Genomic DNA, 18,832 nt, shown 5'->3' with positions numbered 1-18,832 from the left:
TAGAGAGGAGGAGAGCATCTTGAGGCCTTGTATCAAGGTGTCGCTTGAGAGGGAGGTCATAGAAGGAAGATGAGGGCTCATCTCTATGTAAAAGCTATGTATTCTCCATTTCTTTTTGCCTTAGTGAACTATTTGATTGATTCCCTCCCGTGGACGTAGACCAAGGAGTGAGAAAGAAGATGCAAACACAGGAACACAAGCAAACAAGAGGATTTACGTGTTTCAGTCCTTCGGACCTACATCCACGGGAGAGAATCAACCAAATCCACTAAGATAATAAAGAAGAATTACAAGGCTTCTACACCATTGAGGAATAAGCTCCAGATCTCTCTCTCGACTCACCTCGACCCAAGATCTCACTAAGCTCCCATCTTGCCACGATCTCTCTCTCGAATAACCTCGACCTTAGATCCCCAAGATTCTCCCCTCAATCCTTAAAGTCTCTCCCTTTCTTCTCTACTTCCTCGTAATTCTCACTCCTTGATTCCTTTCCCCTCAACCCTCCCCTACAAGCCACCCCTTCTATTTATAATAGAAGGGGCCTCCCCTTGTAGACTGGGTCTATCTAGCCTAATAATTGAGATTCATTACAACACTTATCTTATAAACAATGTTTGTGCATTCTCAAAATCAATAATTTAACACATTCTCGGTTGATCAAACAACTGATACGAAGAATTGTCTCGATGACTCAAAGACATGGTTCAAAGTAATTCATTGAAACTAACTCGAACTAGTCAAGTGGTTGTAATGTTGCCAAAGTCATTAACCCAACAAGATCAACAGAAATTTATTATGATTGGGCAATATTTGCCTCATTATTTGTTAAAACAAACCCACACAAGTTCAAACATACTAATTGCAACATCCTCAAACAAACTTTCGAAGTTGCTTGTCGGCATTATTCCTCTAATTGAGCCAATAACTTCATCCAAAAGACCAATAACTTAAACCATGAAACTTACAATCTAAAAAAAAAGCAAGTAACTTTGTATAGAAACTCGACGACTTCACCCAATTATCAAGAATATTGAAGAGACGACTTAATTTCTTCTTATATGCCTCTTCGAAATATGTAACTACTAAAATAATTAATATTCATTCATAATCATCCAACACTTTGTGATTAATATTTTGATAAAATCATTAAACCCTTAACTATCTTAAATCATGGGTTCTTTAAGGGGAAGAGTGCATGAAGGTATTTGAAGTCAAGAAAGAGAAACCTGAAAATAATTGAAGTTAGTAGAGAGAGTTCTATTAAGTAGTGATTGTTGTAACAAATAGAACAATTAGTTATTTGAGTTTAAACATATATTGCTGATAGGAAAATTTAATATAAGGTTATTAGTTTTAATGATTTAGATTCCTCACTTAACAAGTCTATGAATATGTGGCTATTTCTAAATATTTGCTTCAATATAGTTTTAAGAAATAATATAAAATCATTACAGTTATGTTAGATGGTACATCATCTAATGACATAAATGTTGGAAACTTGAAGGCATTGTTTATTAAAAGATGTATTTTTTTATTATTAAATTTGAAGTAATCTTATTATAAAATGGTAAATGGTATGAAAGTAAGTTTTTATGAAATGTTAGGTAAATTATTCTATGTTATTATCAATTACTTGTGAAGCGTGTTGGAGAATTCGTGGCTGTAGAGAAATGAATTATCATCACAACATTTTACGAAAATACAACACACATTGATAGAATAAAAGTATCAATAGAGAAAATAGATTTTTTTTACGTGGAAAACCCGAAAAGAGAGAAAAAATCATGGGGATTGACCCAATCAAAGATAATCGACTAGAACTTGATGAGTATAGGAACATACCCCTTTCTTGTAGACAAAAAATTCCACACAGTTACAGTGTTCGTGACCAGTTGCACAACAGTCGAGAGTGGTTGTAGTTGCCGAAACTTCAGTACACCATCCTCGAAGTGAGTTGCTATGTGTTGTTTAAGAGGAAGCACTACCTAACTATATTGGATACTTCTCTGCATGGTGCTTCGTTATTCTGCACTATTGGATGCTACTCCATAGAGTGTTTTGTTACTTTACAATATTGGTCGTTGTTCAATAATTAAGGTGTTTCATTGCATCGAGTTAAGGGCGACCGACAATGGTTGGCGGCAACTAACAAGTTGTAGTCGACGGTGGTCAACACTGGTAATAACGAAAAGCGTTTAATAGATCTTCGAAGTAGAGCAATGGATTTTGGCTCCTTCTCTTCTAGATCCTCCTCCATGCTTAAATCATGGTTCCGTATCATGAAGAGGGCAATATACTCTTTATATAGTCTATGAGAGTCTTCTTGGCAATTAAGCTGGACCACTTCATCGGACGTCCCAGAGAGATTATATCGATCAAATAGAATTTTACTGACATTTAAGTACTTTAATTGTGTCAGAATTGTATGATCTTGGACTCGTTGGGTTCGTCTCATCGAGATTCTCAGCATGATTTCAAGTTTGTCAGATTTGGAAATTGTTTGACCTTCTGATTGAGCACCAGAAACTTCAAAAAATGGTTTAACGACTCAATTTGGACTTGATATGATTTGTATTATACCAACTTTGTGTTCATCTCATCGAGAGGGTCAGTTTGACTATAAGTTGAAATCAAAGTTTTAAATGATTTTTAATCAAAATTTGAAAATTCTTTACTAAATAAATTCTCTCTGGATTTGTGCTACGCCTCGAGTTTTGTTCTTGATTATGAAAATTTGTTGATTGTGTATGAACTTGTACTTTAGTCCACAAGATAAAGATATTTAGCATTGCATGCTTTATTCAAAAACTTATAATGCTAACATTATGATAGAAAAGGTACATAACATCATGGAATCCACTCATTTTGTGCATTTGATATGAATACATTGTTAAAGAGAATAGTAGAAATCTAACTTAGAGGTCTACATAATAGATGCTAGCATCAAATGTATAGATTCTAAGTTGGAGCGACAATAAACATACAACATAATTCTTGTGCATTTACATATATAAATTATCAGCTAATATTATATTGTACTATTAAATATAAACAGTTCAAATTATATTAATATAATTAAACAATTAGATATTTACTAGCATAATTATAAGAATGTGTTATGAATTTTATTTTTTTAATTATTAAAGTCACATAATATTTATAGGGAATAAAAAATTGTATCAGAATATCCAAAAATAAAATATAAATAAATGAGCTTAAATGTTAGTAGATTTATTTTAAAAGTAATGTAATTCAAAATTTTTATATGTAATTTTTTTTTTTTTTTGGGTGAACATATATAATATTAAGTAAAAAAAAAAATTTTTTTTTTTCATTCTAATTATAAATTGTTTGAAAAAATGAGGCAATTTTTTATTTTAATTATTTCAAATAAGTACTATTAAATGATTTTACAAATAAATAATAATAATTTTTTTGCCAAGGAAATAAAATAGCCTTTATTAGTGAATAATATATATTTTTTTCAATCAAATAATATAATACAATAAAAACAAATCAGCATATTAAAATAATAATATTAATAATAACAATTTATAATAAATTTATTTATATACTAATTTAAATAAATATGATTAAATATTTTAACCAAGCCAGTTAAATTCATTCATTCATTCTATTCATGGAAGTTTGTTCATTTACAGCCCTACAGCAAACAACCGCTGTCAGGCACGTGTCCATCATGTGACATTACCTTCAGGCGGAAATGCCGAGGAGGGTTAAGAGCTGAAGCCTTCTTCTCCTCTCCTGTGTGTCAGGAGGGTACATTTTCGGTTCCGTCGCCATCGAAGCTGAGTGGGGAGATCTTACCCATCGTCTGCAGAGATCCCGCATTAAAGTGTTCACTCTCTCGTCAATATCTCCGCCTTCTACCCTTTTGGTTTCTCCTTCTCCGATCTCGCTTCCTCGCTGCCTCTTAGTTTCCGCTAGTGATCTCGGACCACGCGGCAATGGCTTCGTACATCTCCGCCCCGTGCCCTAAATTCCCGTCTGTACTCCGAATCGGCAGGTCTCGCGGGGTGGCGGGTGTTTCCCATTCCAGGGTTCGGCTACAGGTCGATCGTGAATCCTTGCCTTTATTTTACATTTTATTTTTCGGTTTTTTGGGCGGAATTTCTGCTGGTTTGTTTAGTCTATCGGAAATTGAATCTTTTGGCTAGGGATTTGCAAATTTAGAGAGGATCTTTGTTGGGATGTTATGCGGAATGTTCTTGATTTACTCGGAGATAATCGATGGATTTGAATAAAATTTTGTTTTGTAAAATTGGTGTGGTTTGTTGTTCAAATTGTAGGCCAGCTGATGGTTGGTTTTGCTTGGAATTTTTATTTTTTTTATTTCGGTGTCTTGTAATTGTGTTTGCGATGAGGTATGAGGAATTGAGGAATTGAGTCAAATTGAGCATTGATGACTTTGCTGAGGCTTACACGTATGTGCCTGTTTGGTTTGAGATCTTAATCCCAGTAGACTTCTGGCACTATCATTTTTTGGTTTGATCTAGGTAGGTTAGGTGGGACTTATCGGATTACGTGTGATTGGTACGATTTGGTAGAATTTAGCCTAAATGATTATAATAAGGCTAGTTTTATCAATTTACCTTTCAGACTATCATTCCTTTTTATATGATGGAATAATTTGCTTATCAGACATATCGTTAGAATATTAATGTTTAGTTTAACAGTATATTCACTTATTTCATACTATCGAACATTAATTATCATTGCTAATCATATACTAGTTAGTAGCAAATGATTTTCCTTTTTTTTTTCATGATGCCAAACTCATTTCTTCAAAAAAAATTTCCTTATAAGAGTCACTCCATTACCAGCATTGCTAGCCTAATCTTAATTTTTAGGATCATCTTTAGAGTTATCATTTTCTATTTGTTATTGTCAGGTGTTTTCTAAAGATTTAAATCCACACTTTTTTCATAAATCACTTTGAACTTCTATCAATGTTATCTTAAGTAGATTCTTTATGCTGCTAATAATTTGACACTAATTTTATAGTCCTGTCTAATAGGTGCACTTTATATCCTTTGTCGTAGAATTGCAAACCATTTATCCTTTTCAGTGTTGTTACATGGTCATCCGAACATTCACATTTTCACCACACACAATTTAACCACTCACGCACGCACACACACACATGCACATATACTTTCATAGCATTGTAATCAATACACCTCCAACTTTGTTTTAATTTTACAAAACTCGCCTTTATATCTCCATGATATCCTTTTATCACATAATGTTCTTAATTCAATTATTTTCATTTTAACATTTAAATAACCAATCCTAATACTAAAAATTATATCTTCATCTATATTCTCATTTTTTCTTTATAATAGTTTTAACATACAAATACAGCCATCAACTTAGTTTTAACATCTATAACTTCGTTTTCTTACAATATTGATTGATAATTTTTAATATCACACTCACTAAATTTCATATTTTATAATCAATTTTAGTTCTACTAATTGCAAGTTTTTTATCTTCCATTTTTTTTAAAATTATTTTTCATTTCTCTAGATATACACTTGTTTTATTTGTTTTTTTACTATCTTATTTGTAAAAAATTACACCAAAGCTCTCTACTTTAAATCTTTTTTGGAAACATTATCATCAACAAATGATTAAATGATTCAGTACATATATTGTAAGATGAAATGGGCAAGGAACTAGAATATTAAAATAAGAAAATTAGACCTTATGTAAGTACAAGGAGAACTTCCTTTCAAATTAGATGGCTGTACTTGTATTTTACTCGAAGGAATCACACATCCAACATGCACTCACAAAATATAGTTGAAAAGAAAATTGTATTTAAATTTAGTTCCCTAATCATTTACCTTTGAAAAATTTTTAATACTAGATATGGTTGACGTGGGATCATCCTGATTTAAATTAAAACTAATCCCCCAACTGATTTATGTGCAATTTGAAACCTCATGAAAATCCAATCAAAACTGAGCAACCCAACGAGCCTATGATCAACAAATTTTTAATTCCAAAAGTCATTCTCAACTAAGTGCGCTCATAAACCCCTTAGAAAATGGAAGTCATGGGAAACAAAACAAAATATGCAGAAGGCTATAGAAATAAAAATTGAAATCCTCAATCCAAATTCCACCGCTTGAAATCACAATCAACACATCAAATATTCTTTAATTAGACCTTAACATGTGATTCCCAAAGGATAAAACCAATAATAACCACCTTTGACTACCATTTCAAAACCACATCAATATGACTGGCTTGAAAAAAATTCAACTTCGATGAATTGATCTTTAGCCTAAATTGAATTAAAATTGAAACCACGCTAAACCATATGAACTAATGTAAAGGTATCAAATTGAACTACATCTCTATTTTTGGCTTTGTTCACTGCATGATATTAATTATAGAAATAACAAATAAAAAAAGGCTAACTTGTAAAAGAAAAATAATTAAGTTTTGCTTTTGACGAAAATATACACAATTTCTATCAAATTTGCCCAGCTTGGTCAAATTCAACTTAAAATTTTAGCATTTCATAAGTCTCGCTAGGAAGTAAGGCATCTTTGAAATCCACCAACAACATAGTTATCTTTTTGAATTGGAACTAGACATCTCCGAGATGCAAACATAGCAATTTTATCTAGCAGTTTTATCTACCAAAGCAACTTTATATGATTGTAAATGTGGTTCATGCTTTCAATTCATGCAGTTCACTATAGTAAATACAACATTCATATCATTTTACTGTCAAATCGAAGCTTGTGAGGCATATCCTGTTTGTAATGATTTTTAAAAGTCCTCTTCTAATTGAATTCAGCATTAGGAGTAAGTAAGATGCAAATGGATGATATTTAAAGATTTTAACATTTGAAGGATCATTATTTTCACTAATTTCTTTATCAAACCCTTGAACATTAATAAAATAATTAATCTCTTTTTCTTTCTCCTCCACATCTACATGCCAGTTCTTACTTGGACACTTATCAGCATAATAATTAATTTGATGGCCTTTAAAACATTCATTGGCAGATTCTTAGACCTAGATACAGATGTAATTGATTTTCCCGTTGTTTTCATATTGATTGCAGTGTTACTATCCTTGATTGTTGTTGTTGTTGCCATGAACTGAACTTGATTGCTTAAACACATGAAATTTTAATATGTAATAAATCTAAATACATGAAATTTTAATATTTGTTGAAATCTATTACAAATTGAGATGAATACCTTGATCAATGTGATTATGTGCCACTCCTCTCTTAATATCACGTCTCAAACTATATACACTTAGAGAGCTTGGTATTAAAATCTTCAGTGATCACTGAACCTGATTATAGTTCCTCAAATTTGTTCATATATTCAATAATGGTTTTGATCCATTGTCTTAAGAATTAAATCCATCAAGCAAAGGTTAATGACATATTTTTCTATTGGAAGTTCTTCCATTTTGACCTATGTGGTAGGGGATTTTTTTCCCAAGCTTTTTCTCTGTCTTTCAATCGTCGTTGAATAATTTTTCGTTTGACCAATTAATTTCATTTTCACAAATCTCACCTAACATTCCCCAAATATTAGACATGGTTTGCTTTTCAAATAAGTTATCCATATTTAATAATCCATTATTAAAAGCTTTAGGATCAATTTTATCGTCTTAGGTGGACCCTTAAATTTTAACTTTGCTTATCATCCGTCTAAAATTTGATATTAGTATTTTCATAAGTATCATTGTTGAAAACTTTAAATTTTTTATCAAGATTATTTCTATATCGCTGGCAAATGCTGACTTTGAATTGGGTCATCATTTTGTATGGAATTTACTTCCGGTCCACATGCATGAATTTAATTTGTTTTTAAAATACCTATTCATGTTTTAACCATATTAATTCGATACAGTTGTTTTGCTTCTTCAATAAGTCAATTAATTGATTTTATAAATCTGTTAAAATTTCATCTATTTTTTATTTTTAGTTACTCTGATTATTAGCACTGCTCAAATTGGCATGATAACGCAATTTAAAGCTCTAATATCAATTTTATGTACGAGGACGTGGTCCAAATTTTCTAATTTTACTAATATGATGCATAATATGATTTCATGTAAAGGAAATTTGACGTTTCACATTTCTCAAGTTACCTATTAGTTCAACAACCTATTTAAACATAAGCATGCACTGCTAGAATTTAAAATCAATTGATGATGAATGATCAAATTAATTCAAGAATTCATCAAGAAATTAAAATAAAAAACAACGAGAAAATAAATTAATTTTAACAATTTTAATTTTCTATGGACCTTACTTTAATCAAAATAAAAAGTACAAAGCAAATCAATATCAAGTAATATAAGATAAAATAATCAAGAAACAACAATACGTAGTAAGAAAAATCATGCTTATGTTGATACAATGAAATGAATTTCCTAAATTGTATAGTCACCCTTGAATGAATCAAATATATAGCCTGCACTAAAAAATTGAAATTAAAAAATAAATTTTATTCAGGCCCAAGTTCCCTCATTACATCCACAAAATAAATATTTATGGACTTCCTTGGGCAAGTAGATATGTTTGGCATCAACCATTTCAAATATATATTTATCTCAAAACTAATTGATGCAAAATTTGAAACCTCCCAAATATTCCATCCTCATCAGAACAAACCAGCAAACCTGTGACATAATTTAAATCCCAAACTTATCTGTCAAACAGGTTTCTTCGATAAACAATAAGAAATCTCAATGACCAAGGAAAGCTAAAGCATGCAGCAATAAAACCTGCAGAAGAAGGAAAAAACTGGATCCCTTGAATTCAAAATTTACTACCTGAAACTGCAGCCAACATTTATCCAACATTCATTATTTAAATCTGCACCTATGATGGCAAAATAATTACAAAAGGATAAAGCCAACAGCCACCGCCCAAGGAGCCCACGTCAATTTTGCTATGTCCTAGATAATGGTGGCAACCTTAACTGGTTATGCAAGTGCACCTAGTGAAGGCCGATATCTCCCTCCAATCAAAGAAAGCCTTCCACATGGAAGAATTCCATGTCTTGAACCTGTTGATCAATTGGCTCATTTCAATTTAGCCTAAGTCAAACTATTCAATTGATGTCAGTTCTATGAATTTCTCATAGGAAGAACGTTTTAGAATGAAGTATGCAGTTTAGCTCTTCAACAAGCCCTGTTGGCTCTTCATATGTAGCCCCTGACCGAGGGCTATTAATAAATTCCAATACAAGCCTTATCATTCATTTCAAGCTCTTTTGACCTCTACTCACTGTTGTTCCCTCATAATCTAAGATAGTACCTGGGAGGCTGATCAATCTTTAGGGAGAAACCTCTTGTAGATCCAACTAAGTCCTTTCAACAGAGTTGACATGGACGTTGGAAGCGAGGAAGTCATGAAGGAGGCACGTTTTGATTTTGCATTTAACTTGCACAACTGATTTTGATCTTCTGAGGTTTCTTTTTTAGTACAGTGACATTAATTAGCTTGGCTTCTATTCATATCCTTACTGTTTTTATTTCAAATATATTCAACTACTCGTTTATAAATTGTAAATCAGATTCTTCTATTAGGTTCAATGTTTGATGTAACTGCTGATATGTTGGGCTAATTATGTCTTTTGTAATAGAATCGATAAAATACACCTTTTCGTTGTCACTAATGAGGAATTGTAGTTGCAAGTTATCTTATTAAAAACATAGAATAAAAGCGAGGCAATCATTTTCTCCAAAAAGAAAAGATAAAAAAAACATGCAATCTATTTGGCTTTTCAAGTCCTTTTCAAGCAGAAGTGCAAATAAATTTGAGTTTTTCAGTCATTACCAAAAAGAAAAAAAATTAACTTTTTTTTTTTGGGAAATAGAGCCTAATTTATCCAAAGAAAAATAATCAAATCATGATGAATTTAGTATTTTTCTTTCAAAAAAGAAAAAAAAAAGATCTGTTTGTTTCTTCCTAGATAATTTTATAGCCTATGAAAAAAAAAGCTAAAATAGATCTGAAGCTATGGCATAGTCATAGTAAACTAAACCTTTGATGTTATTGTTGCTTTGATATTTTTCCTTTGAACATTGAGATGCTTTGTACAAAGCAAGAGCCAGATATTAGTTCTTCGCACTCAAACAAGGCATATAATTTGTATATTTCTCCTCTTTTTTTTTCTCTCTTCATGTTTTCCTTATCTCGCTACTAATCAGTTTTCTTTTCTTTCAGGGGCCTAAAGACAGAAAGTTCCATGGTTTGATGGCCAAGGCTCATGAGGTAGCAATCTATTTTTAAATTATGCTCGATCATATCTATCAGCATTTGTCTTGACCCAGCTCTTTTGGTTTGTCCAATTTTTTTCTTCTCTATAATCTCCTTGATTTTCAAACTCAAGATCACACTCATAAATTTTATCAAGGGCATATAAGTTACATATTTAATTTCACTATTTTTTTAAGATTTAGCTATTTGTAGAGCATTTCACTTCATAAGTTTTAGTTTTGTTGATGCATTTCATGAATTAAAATCATCAAATGTGGGTTTAATATCATAAACCATTCGAAAAACTGCACACCTTGATATCCTCAATTTTTTCAATGCAATCATAGTCATTTATTAACTCATAGGTTAAGACAGGATACAAAGATTTCTCATATTCAGTTTGGATTTATGCTAGGAAAGTCTACTTTGGAAGCTATGCATTTATTGAGATATTTGATGGAAAAGTACATATAGTAAGGAGGCTCTACATATGATTTTTATTGATTTGGAAAAAACTTATGTTACGATTCCAATAGAAGTTCTTTGAAGAGTTCTAGCAAAGAATTGTGTTGATATGATTTATATTCAAGCCATTAAAGGTATGCATACTAGAGCTATTATTTGTGTTTGAATAGAAGGAGGATTGACCAAGTATTTTTCTATTTCAGTTGGATTACATAGGGAATGATTTTAGGCCCGTATCTTTTTGTTTCAGTTATGGATGCTCTTATCGGTCATTTACATAACGATGTACCTTGGTGTATGCTTTTTGCTGATAAGATCCTTCTTATGGATATGACTATAGAAGTGTTCAGGAAAAACTTGAATTGTGGAGGTCTACCTTAGAGTCTAAATGCCTTCGTTCGAGTAGATCTAAAACGGAAAGCATTAAATGTAATTTTAGTAGTACTAGATCTAGTGGTAGAGTTGTAACAATGGGCATTCAAATCATTAAAAGTGGTAAATGTTATAGATATCTCGGGTGGTCTATTATTCAAAATGATAGTGATATAAACAGGGATGTTATTAGAAGAATTCAAGTTAGATGGTTGAAGTGGAAGAATGCATTGGGCCTATTGTAGAAAAGTACTGCACATAATTAAAGGAAAATTTTATAAGAGGCGGCGAGACTTGCAATGCTTTATGGCGCAAAATGTTGGCCTATAAAAGAGAAGCATTAAATAGATGGGGATTCTATTTGTATAATTCAAGCCGGATGGTTGAAGTGGAAGAATGCATTGATCTATTGTGTTATAGAAAAGTACTGCATATAATTAAAGGAAAATTTTATAAGATGGCGTCGAGAATTACATTGCTTTATGGCGCAAAATGTTAGCCTATAAAAGAGAGCATTAAACAAATTTGAGTGTTGTTGAGATAAGTGCTTAGGTGGATGAGTGATTTTACACTTAGGGTCTGTTTGGGGCAGCTGAAGTTGTTTGAAGAAGCAGCAGTGAAGTTACTGCAGAAGAAACTGCTATTTAAAAGCTGTGGTGGCTATTATATATTTTTTATTTTTTTGAAAAATTTAGACCGCAGCTTTTTAGCAGCTACCACACTTAGTCAGGTCCGATGACAAAACACAACTTTCAACTGTAGGTTTTTGAAAAAGCAGATAAGTCGCAGTTTTGCCAAGCAGAAAAAAATGCTGTGTGGCATGACACCACCACCCTAAACACACCCTCAGAGACAAAATGCGAAACAAATATATTCGTGAAAGGGTTGGTGTAGCTCTAGTGGCGGATAAGATTAGAGAGAGTTGTCCTAAATGGGATAGTAGATGTTTTAGATTCTACTTATGTTAAGAAAGTTAGAAACATATCTAAAAAGACCAAGGCATTTTGTATAAAAAATGATCTTAAATTATTAAATAAAATGAAAATATGACACTCTATATGACACAGTGGAGAAAAACGATTCATGTAGCGACCCCACTTAGTGGGATAAAGGCTCGTTGTTGTTGTGTTATGTTGTTGTCATTGATGATCTTGTCATCTTAAGAAGTTATTGAACTAGGGTATGCTACTAGTTTTGATGGTGCTGAACAGAAAAAGAGTTTTGATTTTATATCAAGTCATAAATTAAGAAAAGACACTTTTCTTGAATGGAGAAATATCCGTCTCGATATTTTTATATAGATTTACATGCTTCTGTTTGTGTGTGTAAATTTATTAGTTTTACATTATTGGATATAAAAACTCACAATCTTCAGAGCTATGATAGATGCCTAAATTAAACATATCAACAATCGAAAAATTTATTTTTCTTATTTTTTTATTGGATTGAATTATATTTAACATACTATAGCAATTGAAACATACGGAGGTATTGTTCTTTTTCGGTATATGTTCAATACCTGTTAAAGATTTTTCACGGGGCGGCCATACAATGTCAAAGAAGTTTAAAAGATATCAATTGTAAGACATGTAAGATGATGTGTTTGATGAGGTCTATTAGAGCACATTTGACCAAATACAATGCTCCGTAGAGGTTAGCTTTATGAGTCCTTTAATGCTATTCATATCCAAAGTCATGCTCGTACGTGTAGTAGTTGTATTTCATATATTTCTCAATTTGTTTTACTTGGGAATGTTGACAAATTGTAAGGTTACTGTCGATGGTTCTTCAAATTCGTTGCCTCTGGCAGCTGCCAAGTCAGAAATTCATTCACCAAAGGACAATGATGACAAGGCAGAAGATGAATCTGCTATATCAGATTCTGCGATATCAGCATTCATGTTGGAGGTTTCAAATCTCGTCAAGTAAGACTGCATTTGTATTTTTTCATGGCAAACTAGCAAGGATTCTGTTGATCTTTTAACAAGAATATTTCTGGCCATTTTTTTCATTTATTCAAATATTCTAACACATCACATTACAGTGTAATACTGTAAGAAAATAGAAAGAAATGTTCATACGTAAACTTTTTAGGGCACATGTACAAGTCCTATAAACTTATTCCTATATGGATCAGAAATGTTGACAAAATAATCTATGATATGCAAATTATTGGAGGTGTTAATTAAATGGTGAAAGTTCTTAGAATAACACTGCTAAATGTGATGGGTTTCATTTCAAGTCAGACTTGGAGGAAACTAGGCAGTAGTTTCCATACATTTCTACATTTTGATGTCAAAACCAGTTAAAATTTGAACTGTAAGAACATGCAGTTAGTGTAACTCACATTTTTTTTGTATGTTTTAATTTTTCTATGAAGCACGACTTCAAATGGGTGCACCCACAAAAAACTAGACAGGCATGGTGGATTGGGTATGACCAAATTTTGGGATTCTAAGTTTTGCATGATGGCTGGACCAAAGTTTTCCACCTGATCCACAGTTTAAATTGGGTTGGTTTAGGTTTGACCAATGTAAAACACATGCTTCGTACTTGTCTTTGGTCAAATTTAGTTGTCCTTGTCCAAACTGACCCATCGAAGCTATTGACTGAGGCCAAGTTGGCTCTTATGATCACTGTCCTGATATGTTGTAAAAGCCCAATACATTCATGGCCAGATTGGGTTTGTTACACCAGACGACAGTGCTCGTTCTCTTTACCAACCTAATAAATGTCTAAGTTTTCTAAGAACAACAGCTGTCTTAAGCATAAGCACCAAATATTCTATAAGATGTTGGAAGTTGCATAAGAGTGTTCTTCTAATACTTGTTTAGTCCACCAAGATAATCCAAATACAGCAATGAAATAAAAGTTTGAGGTAGATTTTACTTCTACCATTCATATGAGCTTTCTTCTCTTATCAGGCTTGTGGATTCAAGAGATATCACAGAACTTCAACTGAAACAGAAGGATTGCGAGCTTATAATTAGAAAAAAAGAGGCCATACAACAGCTAGCACCTGCTCCTGTCGTCATGATGCAGCCTCCGCAAGGTGCGTTTCCAACACAACCCCAGGTCTCCCAAGCCACTCCTGTTCCATCAGCTCCTCCTCCATCAGCATCTTCCTCCTGCAAAGAGCAGCAAGTCCTCACTTCCTGTGCTAAAATGTCCCATGGCTGGAACATTTTACCGTAGCCCAGCACCTGGTGAACCGGCTTTTGTCAAGGTTGATACATGGATGCTATTCTATTAGTAAACACTTTGTTACTTCCAAGTTCAAGAAAATTCCATCTACTCATCTTCTTGATAATTAAAATATTCATTTGCATGTATATATGCAGTTGTAATTTAAGTTATAGTTTTGTACTAATTATTGTGCTTATATTTTGTTTATTTTTTATGGCTTGCATATTGAGATTGCACTCACAAATATAGGTATGAGTCCCTTGATAGTTCATAAAATAGCCAGCTGATGCTTGTTTTGCTATCCAGGTTGGAGATAAGGTCAAGAAGGGGCAGGTTGTTTGCATTATTGAGGCTATGAAATTAATGAATGAGATCGAGGTAAGTCAGCCTACTGAAAACTGTGTCAACTTCTTTCTTATTTTTTTTTCATGAGTTATGCAACTAAGAAATCCTAAATTACAATGAACACCTAACATAATCTCAGCATGTCTAGCTTCTTAAAAGTTGTATCCTACACAGTACAATTAACTAACCTGTAGAATCTTTAGAGAAGCATAATGATTGAGTTGTAATTATTTTAAACTTGTTCAAGTGTTTCTGAAACCGGTAGATTTTTATGAGAGCATCATTCTTGGCCTATTGTTCTTAATAATGTTGAAAGCCTTAACTTGGTTTTATATTTTCATACCATGTTAACCTAATGATCTTGCATTATGATTTATTAGACACTGACTTTAAGTTGTGCAACCTATAATAAGCATTTATAGTTGCTGAAATATATTAAAACCGCTCCATGTTATTTAAAAGATTTTCTGGGTACAGTGACGTATCTTTTTTGTGTAAATGATTGTGCTCTTAATTGTAAATTTGAATCAGAACACACCTTCAATTGTTGATGACTAGTCTACTTTCAGGGATAATCAGGTTAGGTCCAGCTTATCTTCGGTCTGATTTGGATTGCATAAAAGTTGATATAAAACATTGTTCTTTTTGGATTGAAATTGGGCTAATGATAATCCTTCTTTCAACCGAAAGAGGTGAAAGTGATGTAGTTTAGCTTTAAAATATTATTATCTTGTGTGGAATGATGTGCAGATAGGCAGGCCTCTTTAATTTTGGGCTTGGTTGATAGTATTTTACAAGCTTCAACCATGATTATGGCTGTTTTAATGGACTCAATCAACTAGGGTTTAGGATATGTAAAAGACTAAGAGAGATTATGGTGATTACTAGAAGGTGTTTATGAGATCTGTTAAAAGTTGATCCAAAATTTTATGCTTTCATAATGAAATTGAGTTAACTATAATTATCTTGTCAACACATAAAGGTAATGGGGATATAGCTTAGTTGTAAAGCCTTAAGATATTGTGAGAAATTATGTGTATATTATCAGGCCTTCAAGTTGTGGATTTGGGCCGATGAAACCTTAGAAGCTTCAACCATGAGTAGGACTGTTCTTGTAGGGATCAGTCAAATAGGAATAATGTGTGTACTATCAGGCCTTTAAGTTGTGGATGTGTGTCGATGAAACCTTCAAAGCTTCAAGCTTAAAACATTAGTAGGACTGTTGTTGTACGGCTTAGTCAATTAGGATTGAGGATATAAGAGACTAAAAGCGGGCATGGTAATTATGAGAAGGCTATCAAGAGATTAATGAAAACTGGCGGATTAAATAGAGAAATACAAAGCATATCTTTTTTTTTTATATAGATTTCCCATTTTTTTTTCTTGCATGCTTTGTTATTATTTATTACCTTGATAGGAATCAATTTTTCATTGTATCTGAACAGAGAGAAAGCGAGGGATTTGTGAGAGAACGAGGTTAGAGAGATGATGACCAACGAAAGACTAATAGATAGAGAAAGAGTGGGAGAGTTGGGTGACCAAAGAAGAGAGAGAGAGAGAAGGGGGAATTTAATTTAATTGTCATCCAAATTCCCATGAAATGAATACAAAATTAATAAAAAAGGGATTATATTTTTTGACTCCTCGTGATAACTTGAAATTCAAGTTATTTTTAGTAGAATTTATTGTCAATAAATAGAAAATGCCAATTGTAGCATGAAAATTGGAAAAATGATAAAATTTTAGCTATACTGCTTAAATGCTTATCCTTGTTTGCTTCTAATCCTCCCTCTTATCTTTAGCTGGTATGACAAATGATGTTTAGGAGAGAAAAAAATTGGTGAGTAGGGTAAGAAAATAAATCTTTGTTTTTTTTAATTATTTTTTTATTTTTAAATTTCTAACCAGTTTACCTTGTGCTTTCTTGTACTTCTTGTGAGTTACCCCTTAATACCTGGGCAGATTTATCTATTTAAGTGAGTCTCAGTGGCTAACCTAAAATGACAGAGAGAATGATATTAATGCCGGTAGAAGAATAATTGCAGAAATTAGCAAATTTATGATGTATTGCAGTATTCTCTTATTGTAACACAGGAATATGAGTCATTACAATACGTTAAAATAATCATTCTTTATCTCAGGAATAAAATGAATACAGTATAAACAGTCTCTTTGTATCTCAGGAATAATGAACAGAGACTATAGATCTTGAGCAATATGTGAAGACATCAATGTAGTTTTTAAAAGCAAGCAAAGCTCGACAAAGGTACAAGGCAACCGCTTTCTAAGTTGGATATCATCAGCAACAGTAGACCTCAAATGGCTGTCGAGTTTGGAAGGTTGTAGGCTTTGACCTGCCTGCGAGGAGAGATGGTAGGAGTGAAGGTACTTCAAAATAATTCACCACAATGGGCGTAATGAATTATTTAAGTGGTTAATTTTTATTTAAAAAAATATTAAGAGATTCAACATAGATGGCTAGGAAATGGGAGGGGGAGTGATGTGCTAGAATTGCAGTGGTTTGCCACATTGATAGGGTGAACAAAAAACTAGTGAGAATGGGAGAAAATTTTCCTGTCGGTTGCCGGCATTTGTGATGAACTGAAATGTGCCAAAGAGAGGAAGGAGGAAGACGAGGGAAGTGGGCTCCAGGTTCACCAAGTTGTTGGAAGAATCCAAAGGGGAGAGGCATGTAATGAAATGAAATAAGTAGAACTTCGACTTCCGGAGTATAATAAATGTTAAGACTAAAGTTTAAATTCGAGCAAGAAATTCGAACAAAACACGTAAAAAAATTAAAATTATGAAGACTAATGGCTCCAAAACCAGCCCAACTCAAATGCTTGTCATTTGCCATTTTACGAGGCGAACACAAATTTGCATCAAAATATGACACTTTATACATATGCATGCATATACACATATTATGCATATACATATATTGATTTTAAGCCTTCTAAAGCATTCAAATTGTTCCACATCTTGAATCCAAAATTGTTCATCATTGTCAATCTTTTTAATCCGACAGGCTGACCAATCTGGAACAGTTGTAGAGATACTTGCAGAGGACGGAAAGGCCGTCAGTGTCGACACGGTATGCCTCATTCTCATACCCTCTTATCCCCACTCTTCTTCTTCTTCCTCAAATGCCTTACCAATTGTAACCTTACAAAACATATTCCAGCCATTGCTTATTATCGCACCCTGAAGCAGAAGAAATGGATGGAACAGAAACAGTAGCTCAGAACAAAATTTTCCAGAAACCTTTTAATTTGTTTCACAGTTAATCATATAATGGATGAAGCTCTCATTGCTGCAAATGAAATTTTAATGAATTTCTGTAGCTTTCTTCTGTGTATGATGGATCTATGTTATGTATTTTAGATATCTTCTACTTTCTTCTTCGCCGCTTCTTTCCAGTTCTGATGGCTTTGATGCATTAAGTTTTGTCATGTAAGTATTATTACTAGTGAGCTGGGACTTGTGAGAAGACTTTGTTAATGGTTTTAATTTTGTGAAAATGAGATTAACTAAGTTATATTTAATCTTTTTATTCATGTTATGTCTGCTCTAGATATTGTTCTATAAATGAATCTAAAGCGGCACATGCGAACATCAAATATAGCGTTAATTGCCCATTTTAATAGCCAAATTTGTCTTTTCATGTATAGGTAAAGTGTTATACGTGTAAATATGAAAGTTTTGGTGTGAGATACATCTTATAGAAGGATTCAACAATCTCAAATGGACCTTAAATAATTTCTGTATATATGATTGTAGCTTTATATATGTCTATTCATTAACACATAATTTGAATGTTCATGATTATTTGAGACCGATATTTGGATTCATTTGATATGGCCAATTTAATTATGGAACATTCGTAAGGAACTGAGAGGATTATTTTTAGGTATATATCGAAGCTCTGTAGTCATGTTATTTTCATGCGCAGGGCGTGCAAATTATGGTGTTGCCCATACAAGCTCATGATTTTAATGGTGGATAAATAATTATTTTTAAATGTTTTATCATATAAAAATATAAAATAAAAAATCACATGTTTGCTTGAGTATTTTTTTGATACGTTTGTATAACTAGGATATTTGTCACACCTTTTGTGTTTAATAATGCATGCACATTCAAATTCAATATCATCCAGGGCCTTGATTCCAGAATTTCGGGCAAGTCTAATG

General features: G+C 32.6%; 1 protein-coding gene across 1 annotated transcript; it reads left to right on the top strand.

The window, feature by feature from the left end:
* Positions 1-3,683: 3,683 nt before the first annotated feature.
* Positions 3,684-18,052, top strand: LOC110031991 (biotin carboxyl carrier protein of acetyl-CoA carboxylase, chloroplastic-like). Its single transcript, XM_020735470.1, is given in 8 exon segments — positions 3,684-4,073; positions 10,239-10,286; positions 12,879-13,033; positions 14,033-14,230; positions 14,232-14,334; positions 14,601-14,672; positions 17,668-17,733; positions 17,824-18,052. Coding segments are annotated over 8 exon segments (771 nt in total). The 5' UTR covers positions 3,684-3,968; the 3' UTR covers positions 17,848-18,052.
* Positions 18,053-18,832: the final 780 nt, after the last annotated feature.

Source organism: Phalaenopsis equestris, unplaced genomic scaffold (genome assembly GCF_001263595.1).
Source record: "Phalaenopsis equestris unplaced genomic scaffold, ASM126359v1 Scaffold000873, whole genome shotgun sequence".
NCBI lineage: Eukaryota > Viridiplantae > Streptophyta > Magnoliopsida > Asparagales > Orchidaceae > Phalaenopsis > Phalaenopsis equestris.
Note: the sequence above shows the minus strand (reverse complement) of the source record. Positions and strands in the feature narration are given on the sequence as shown.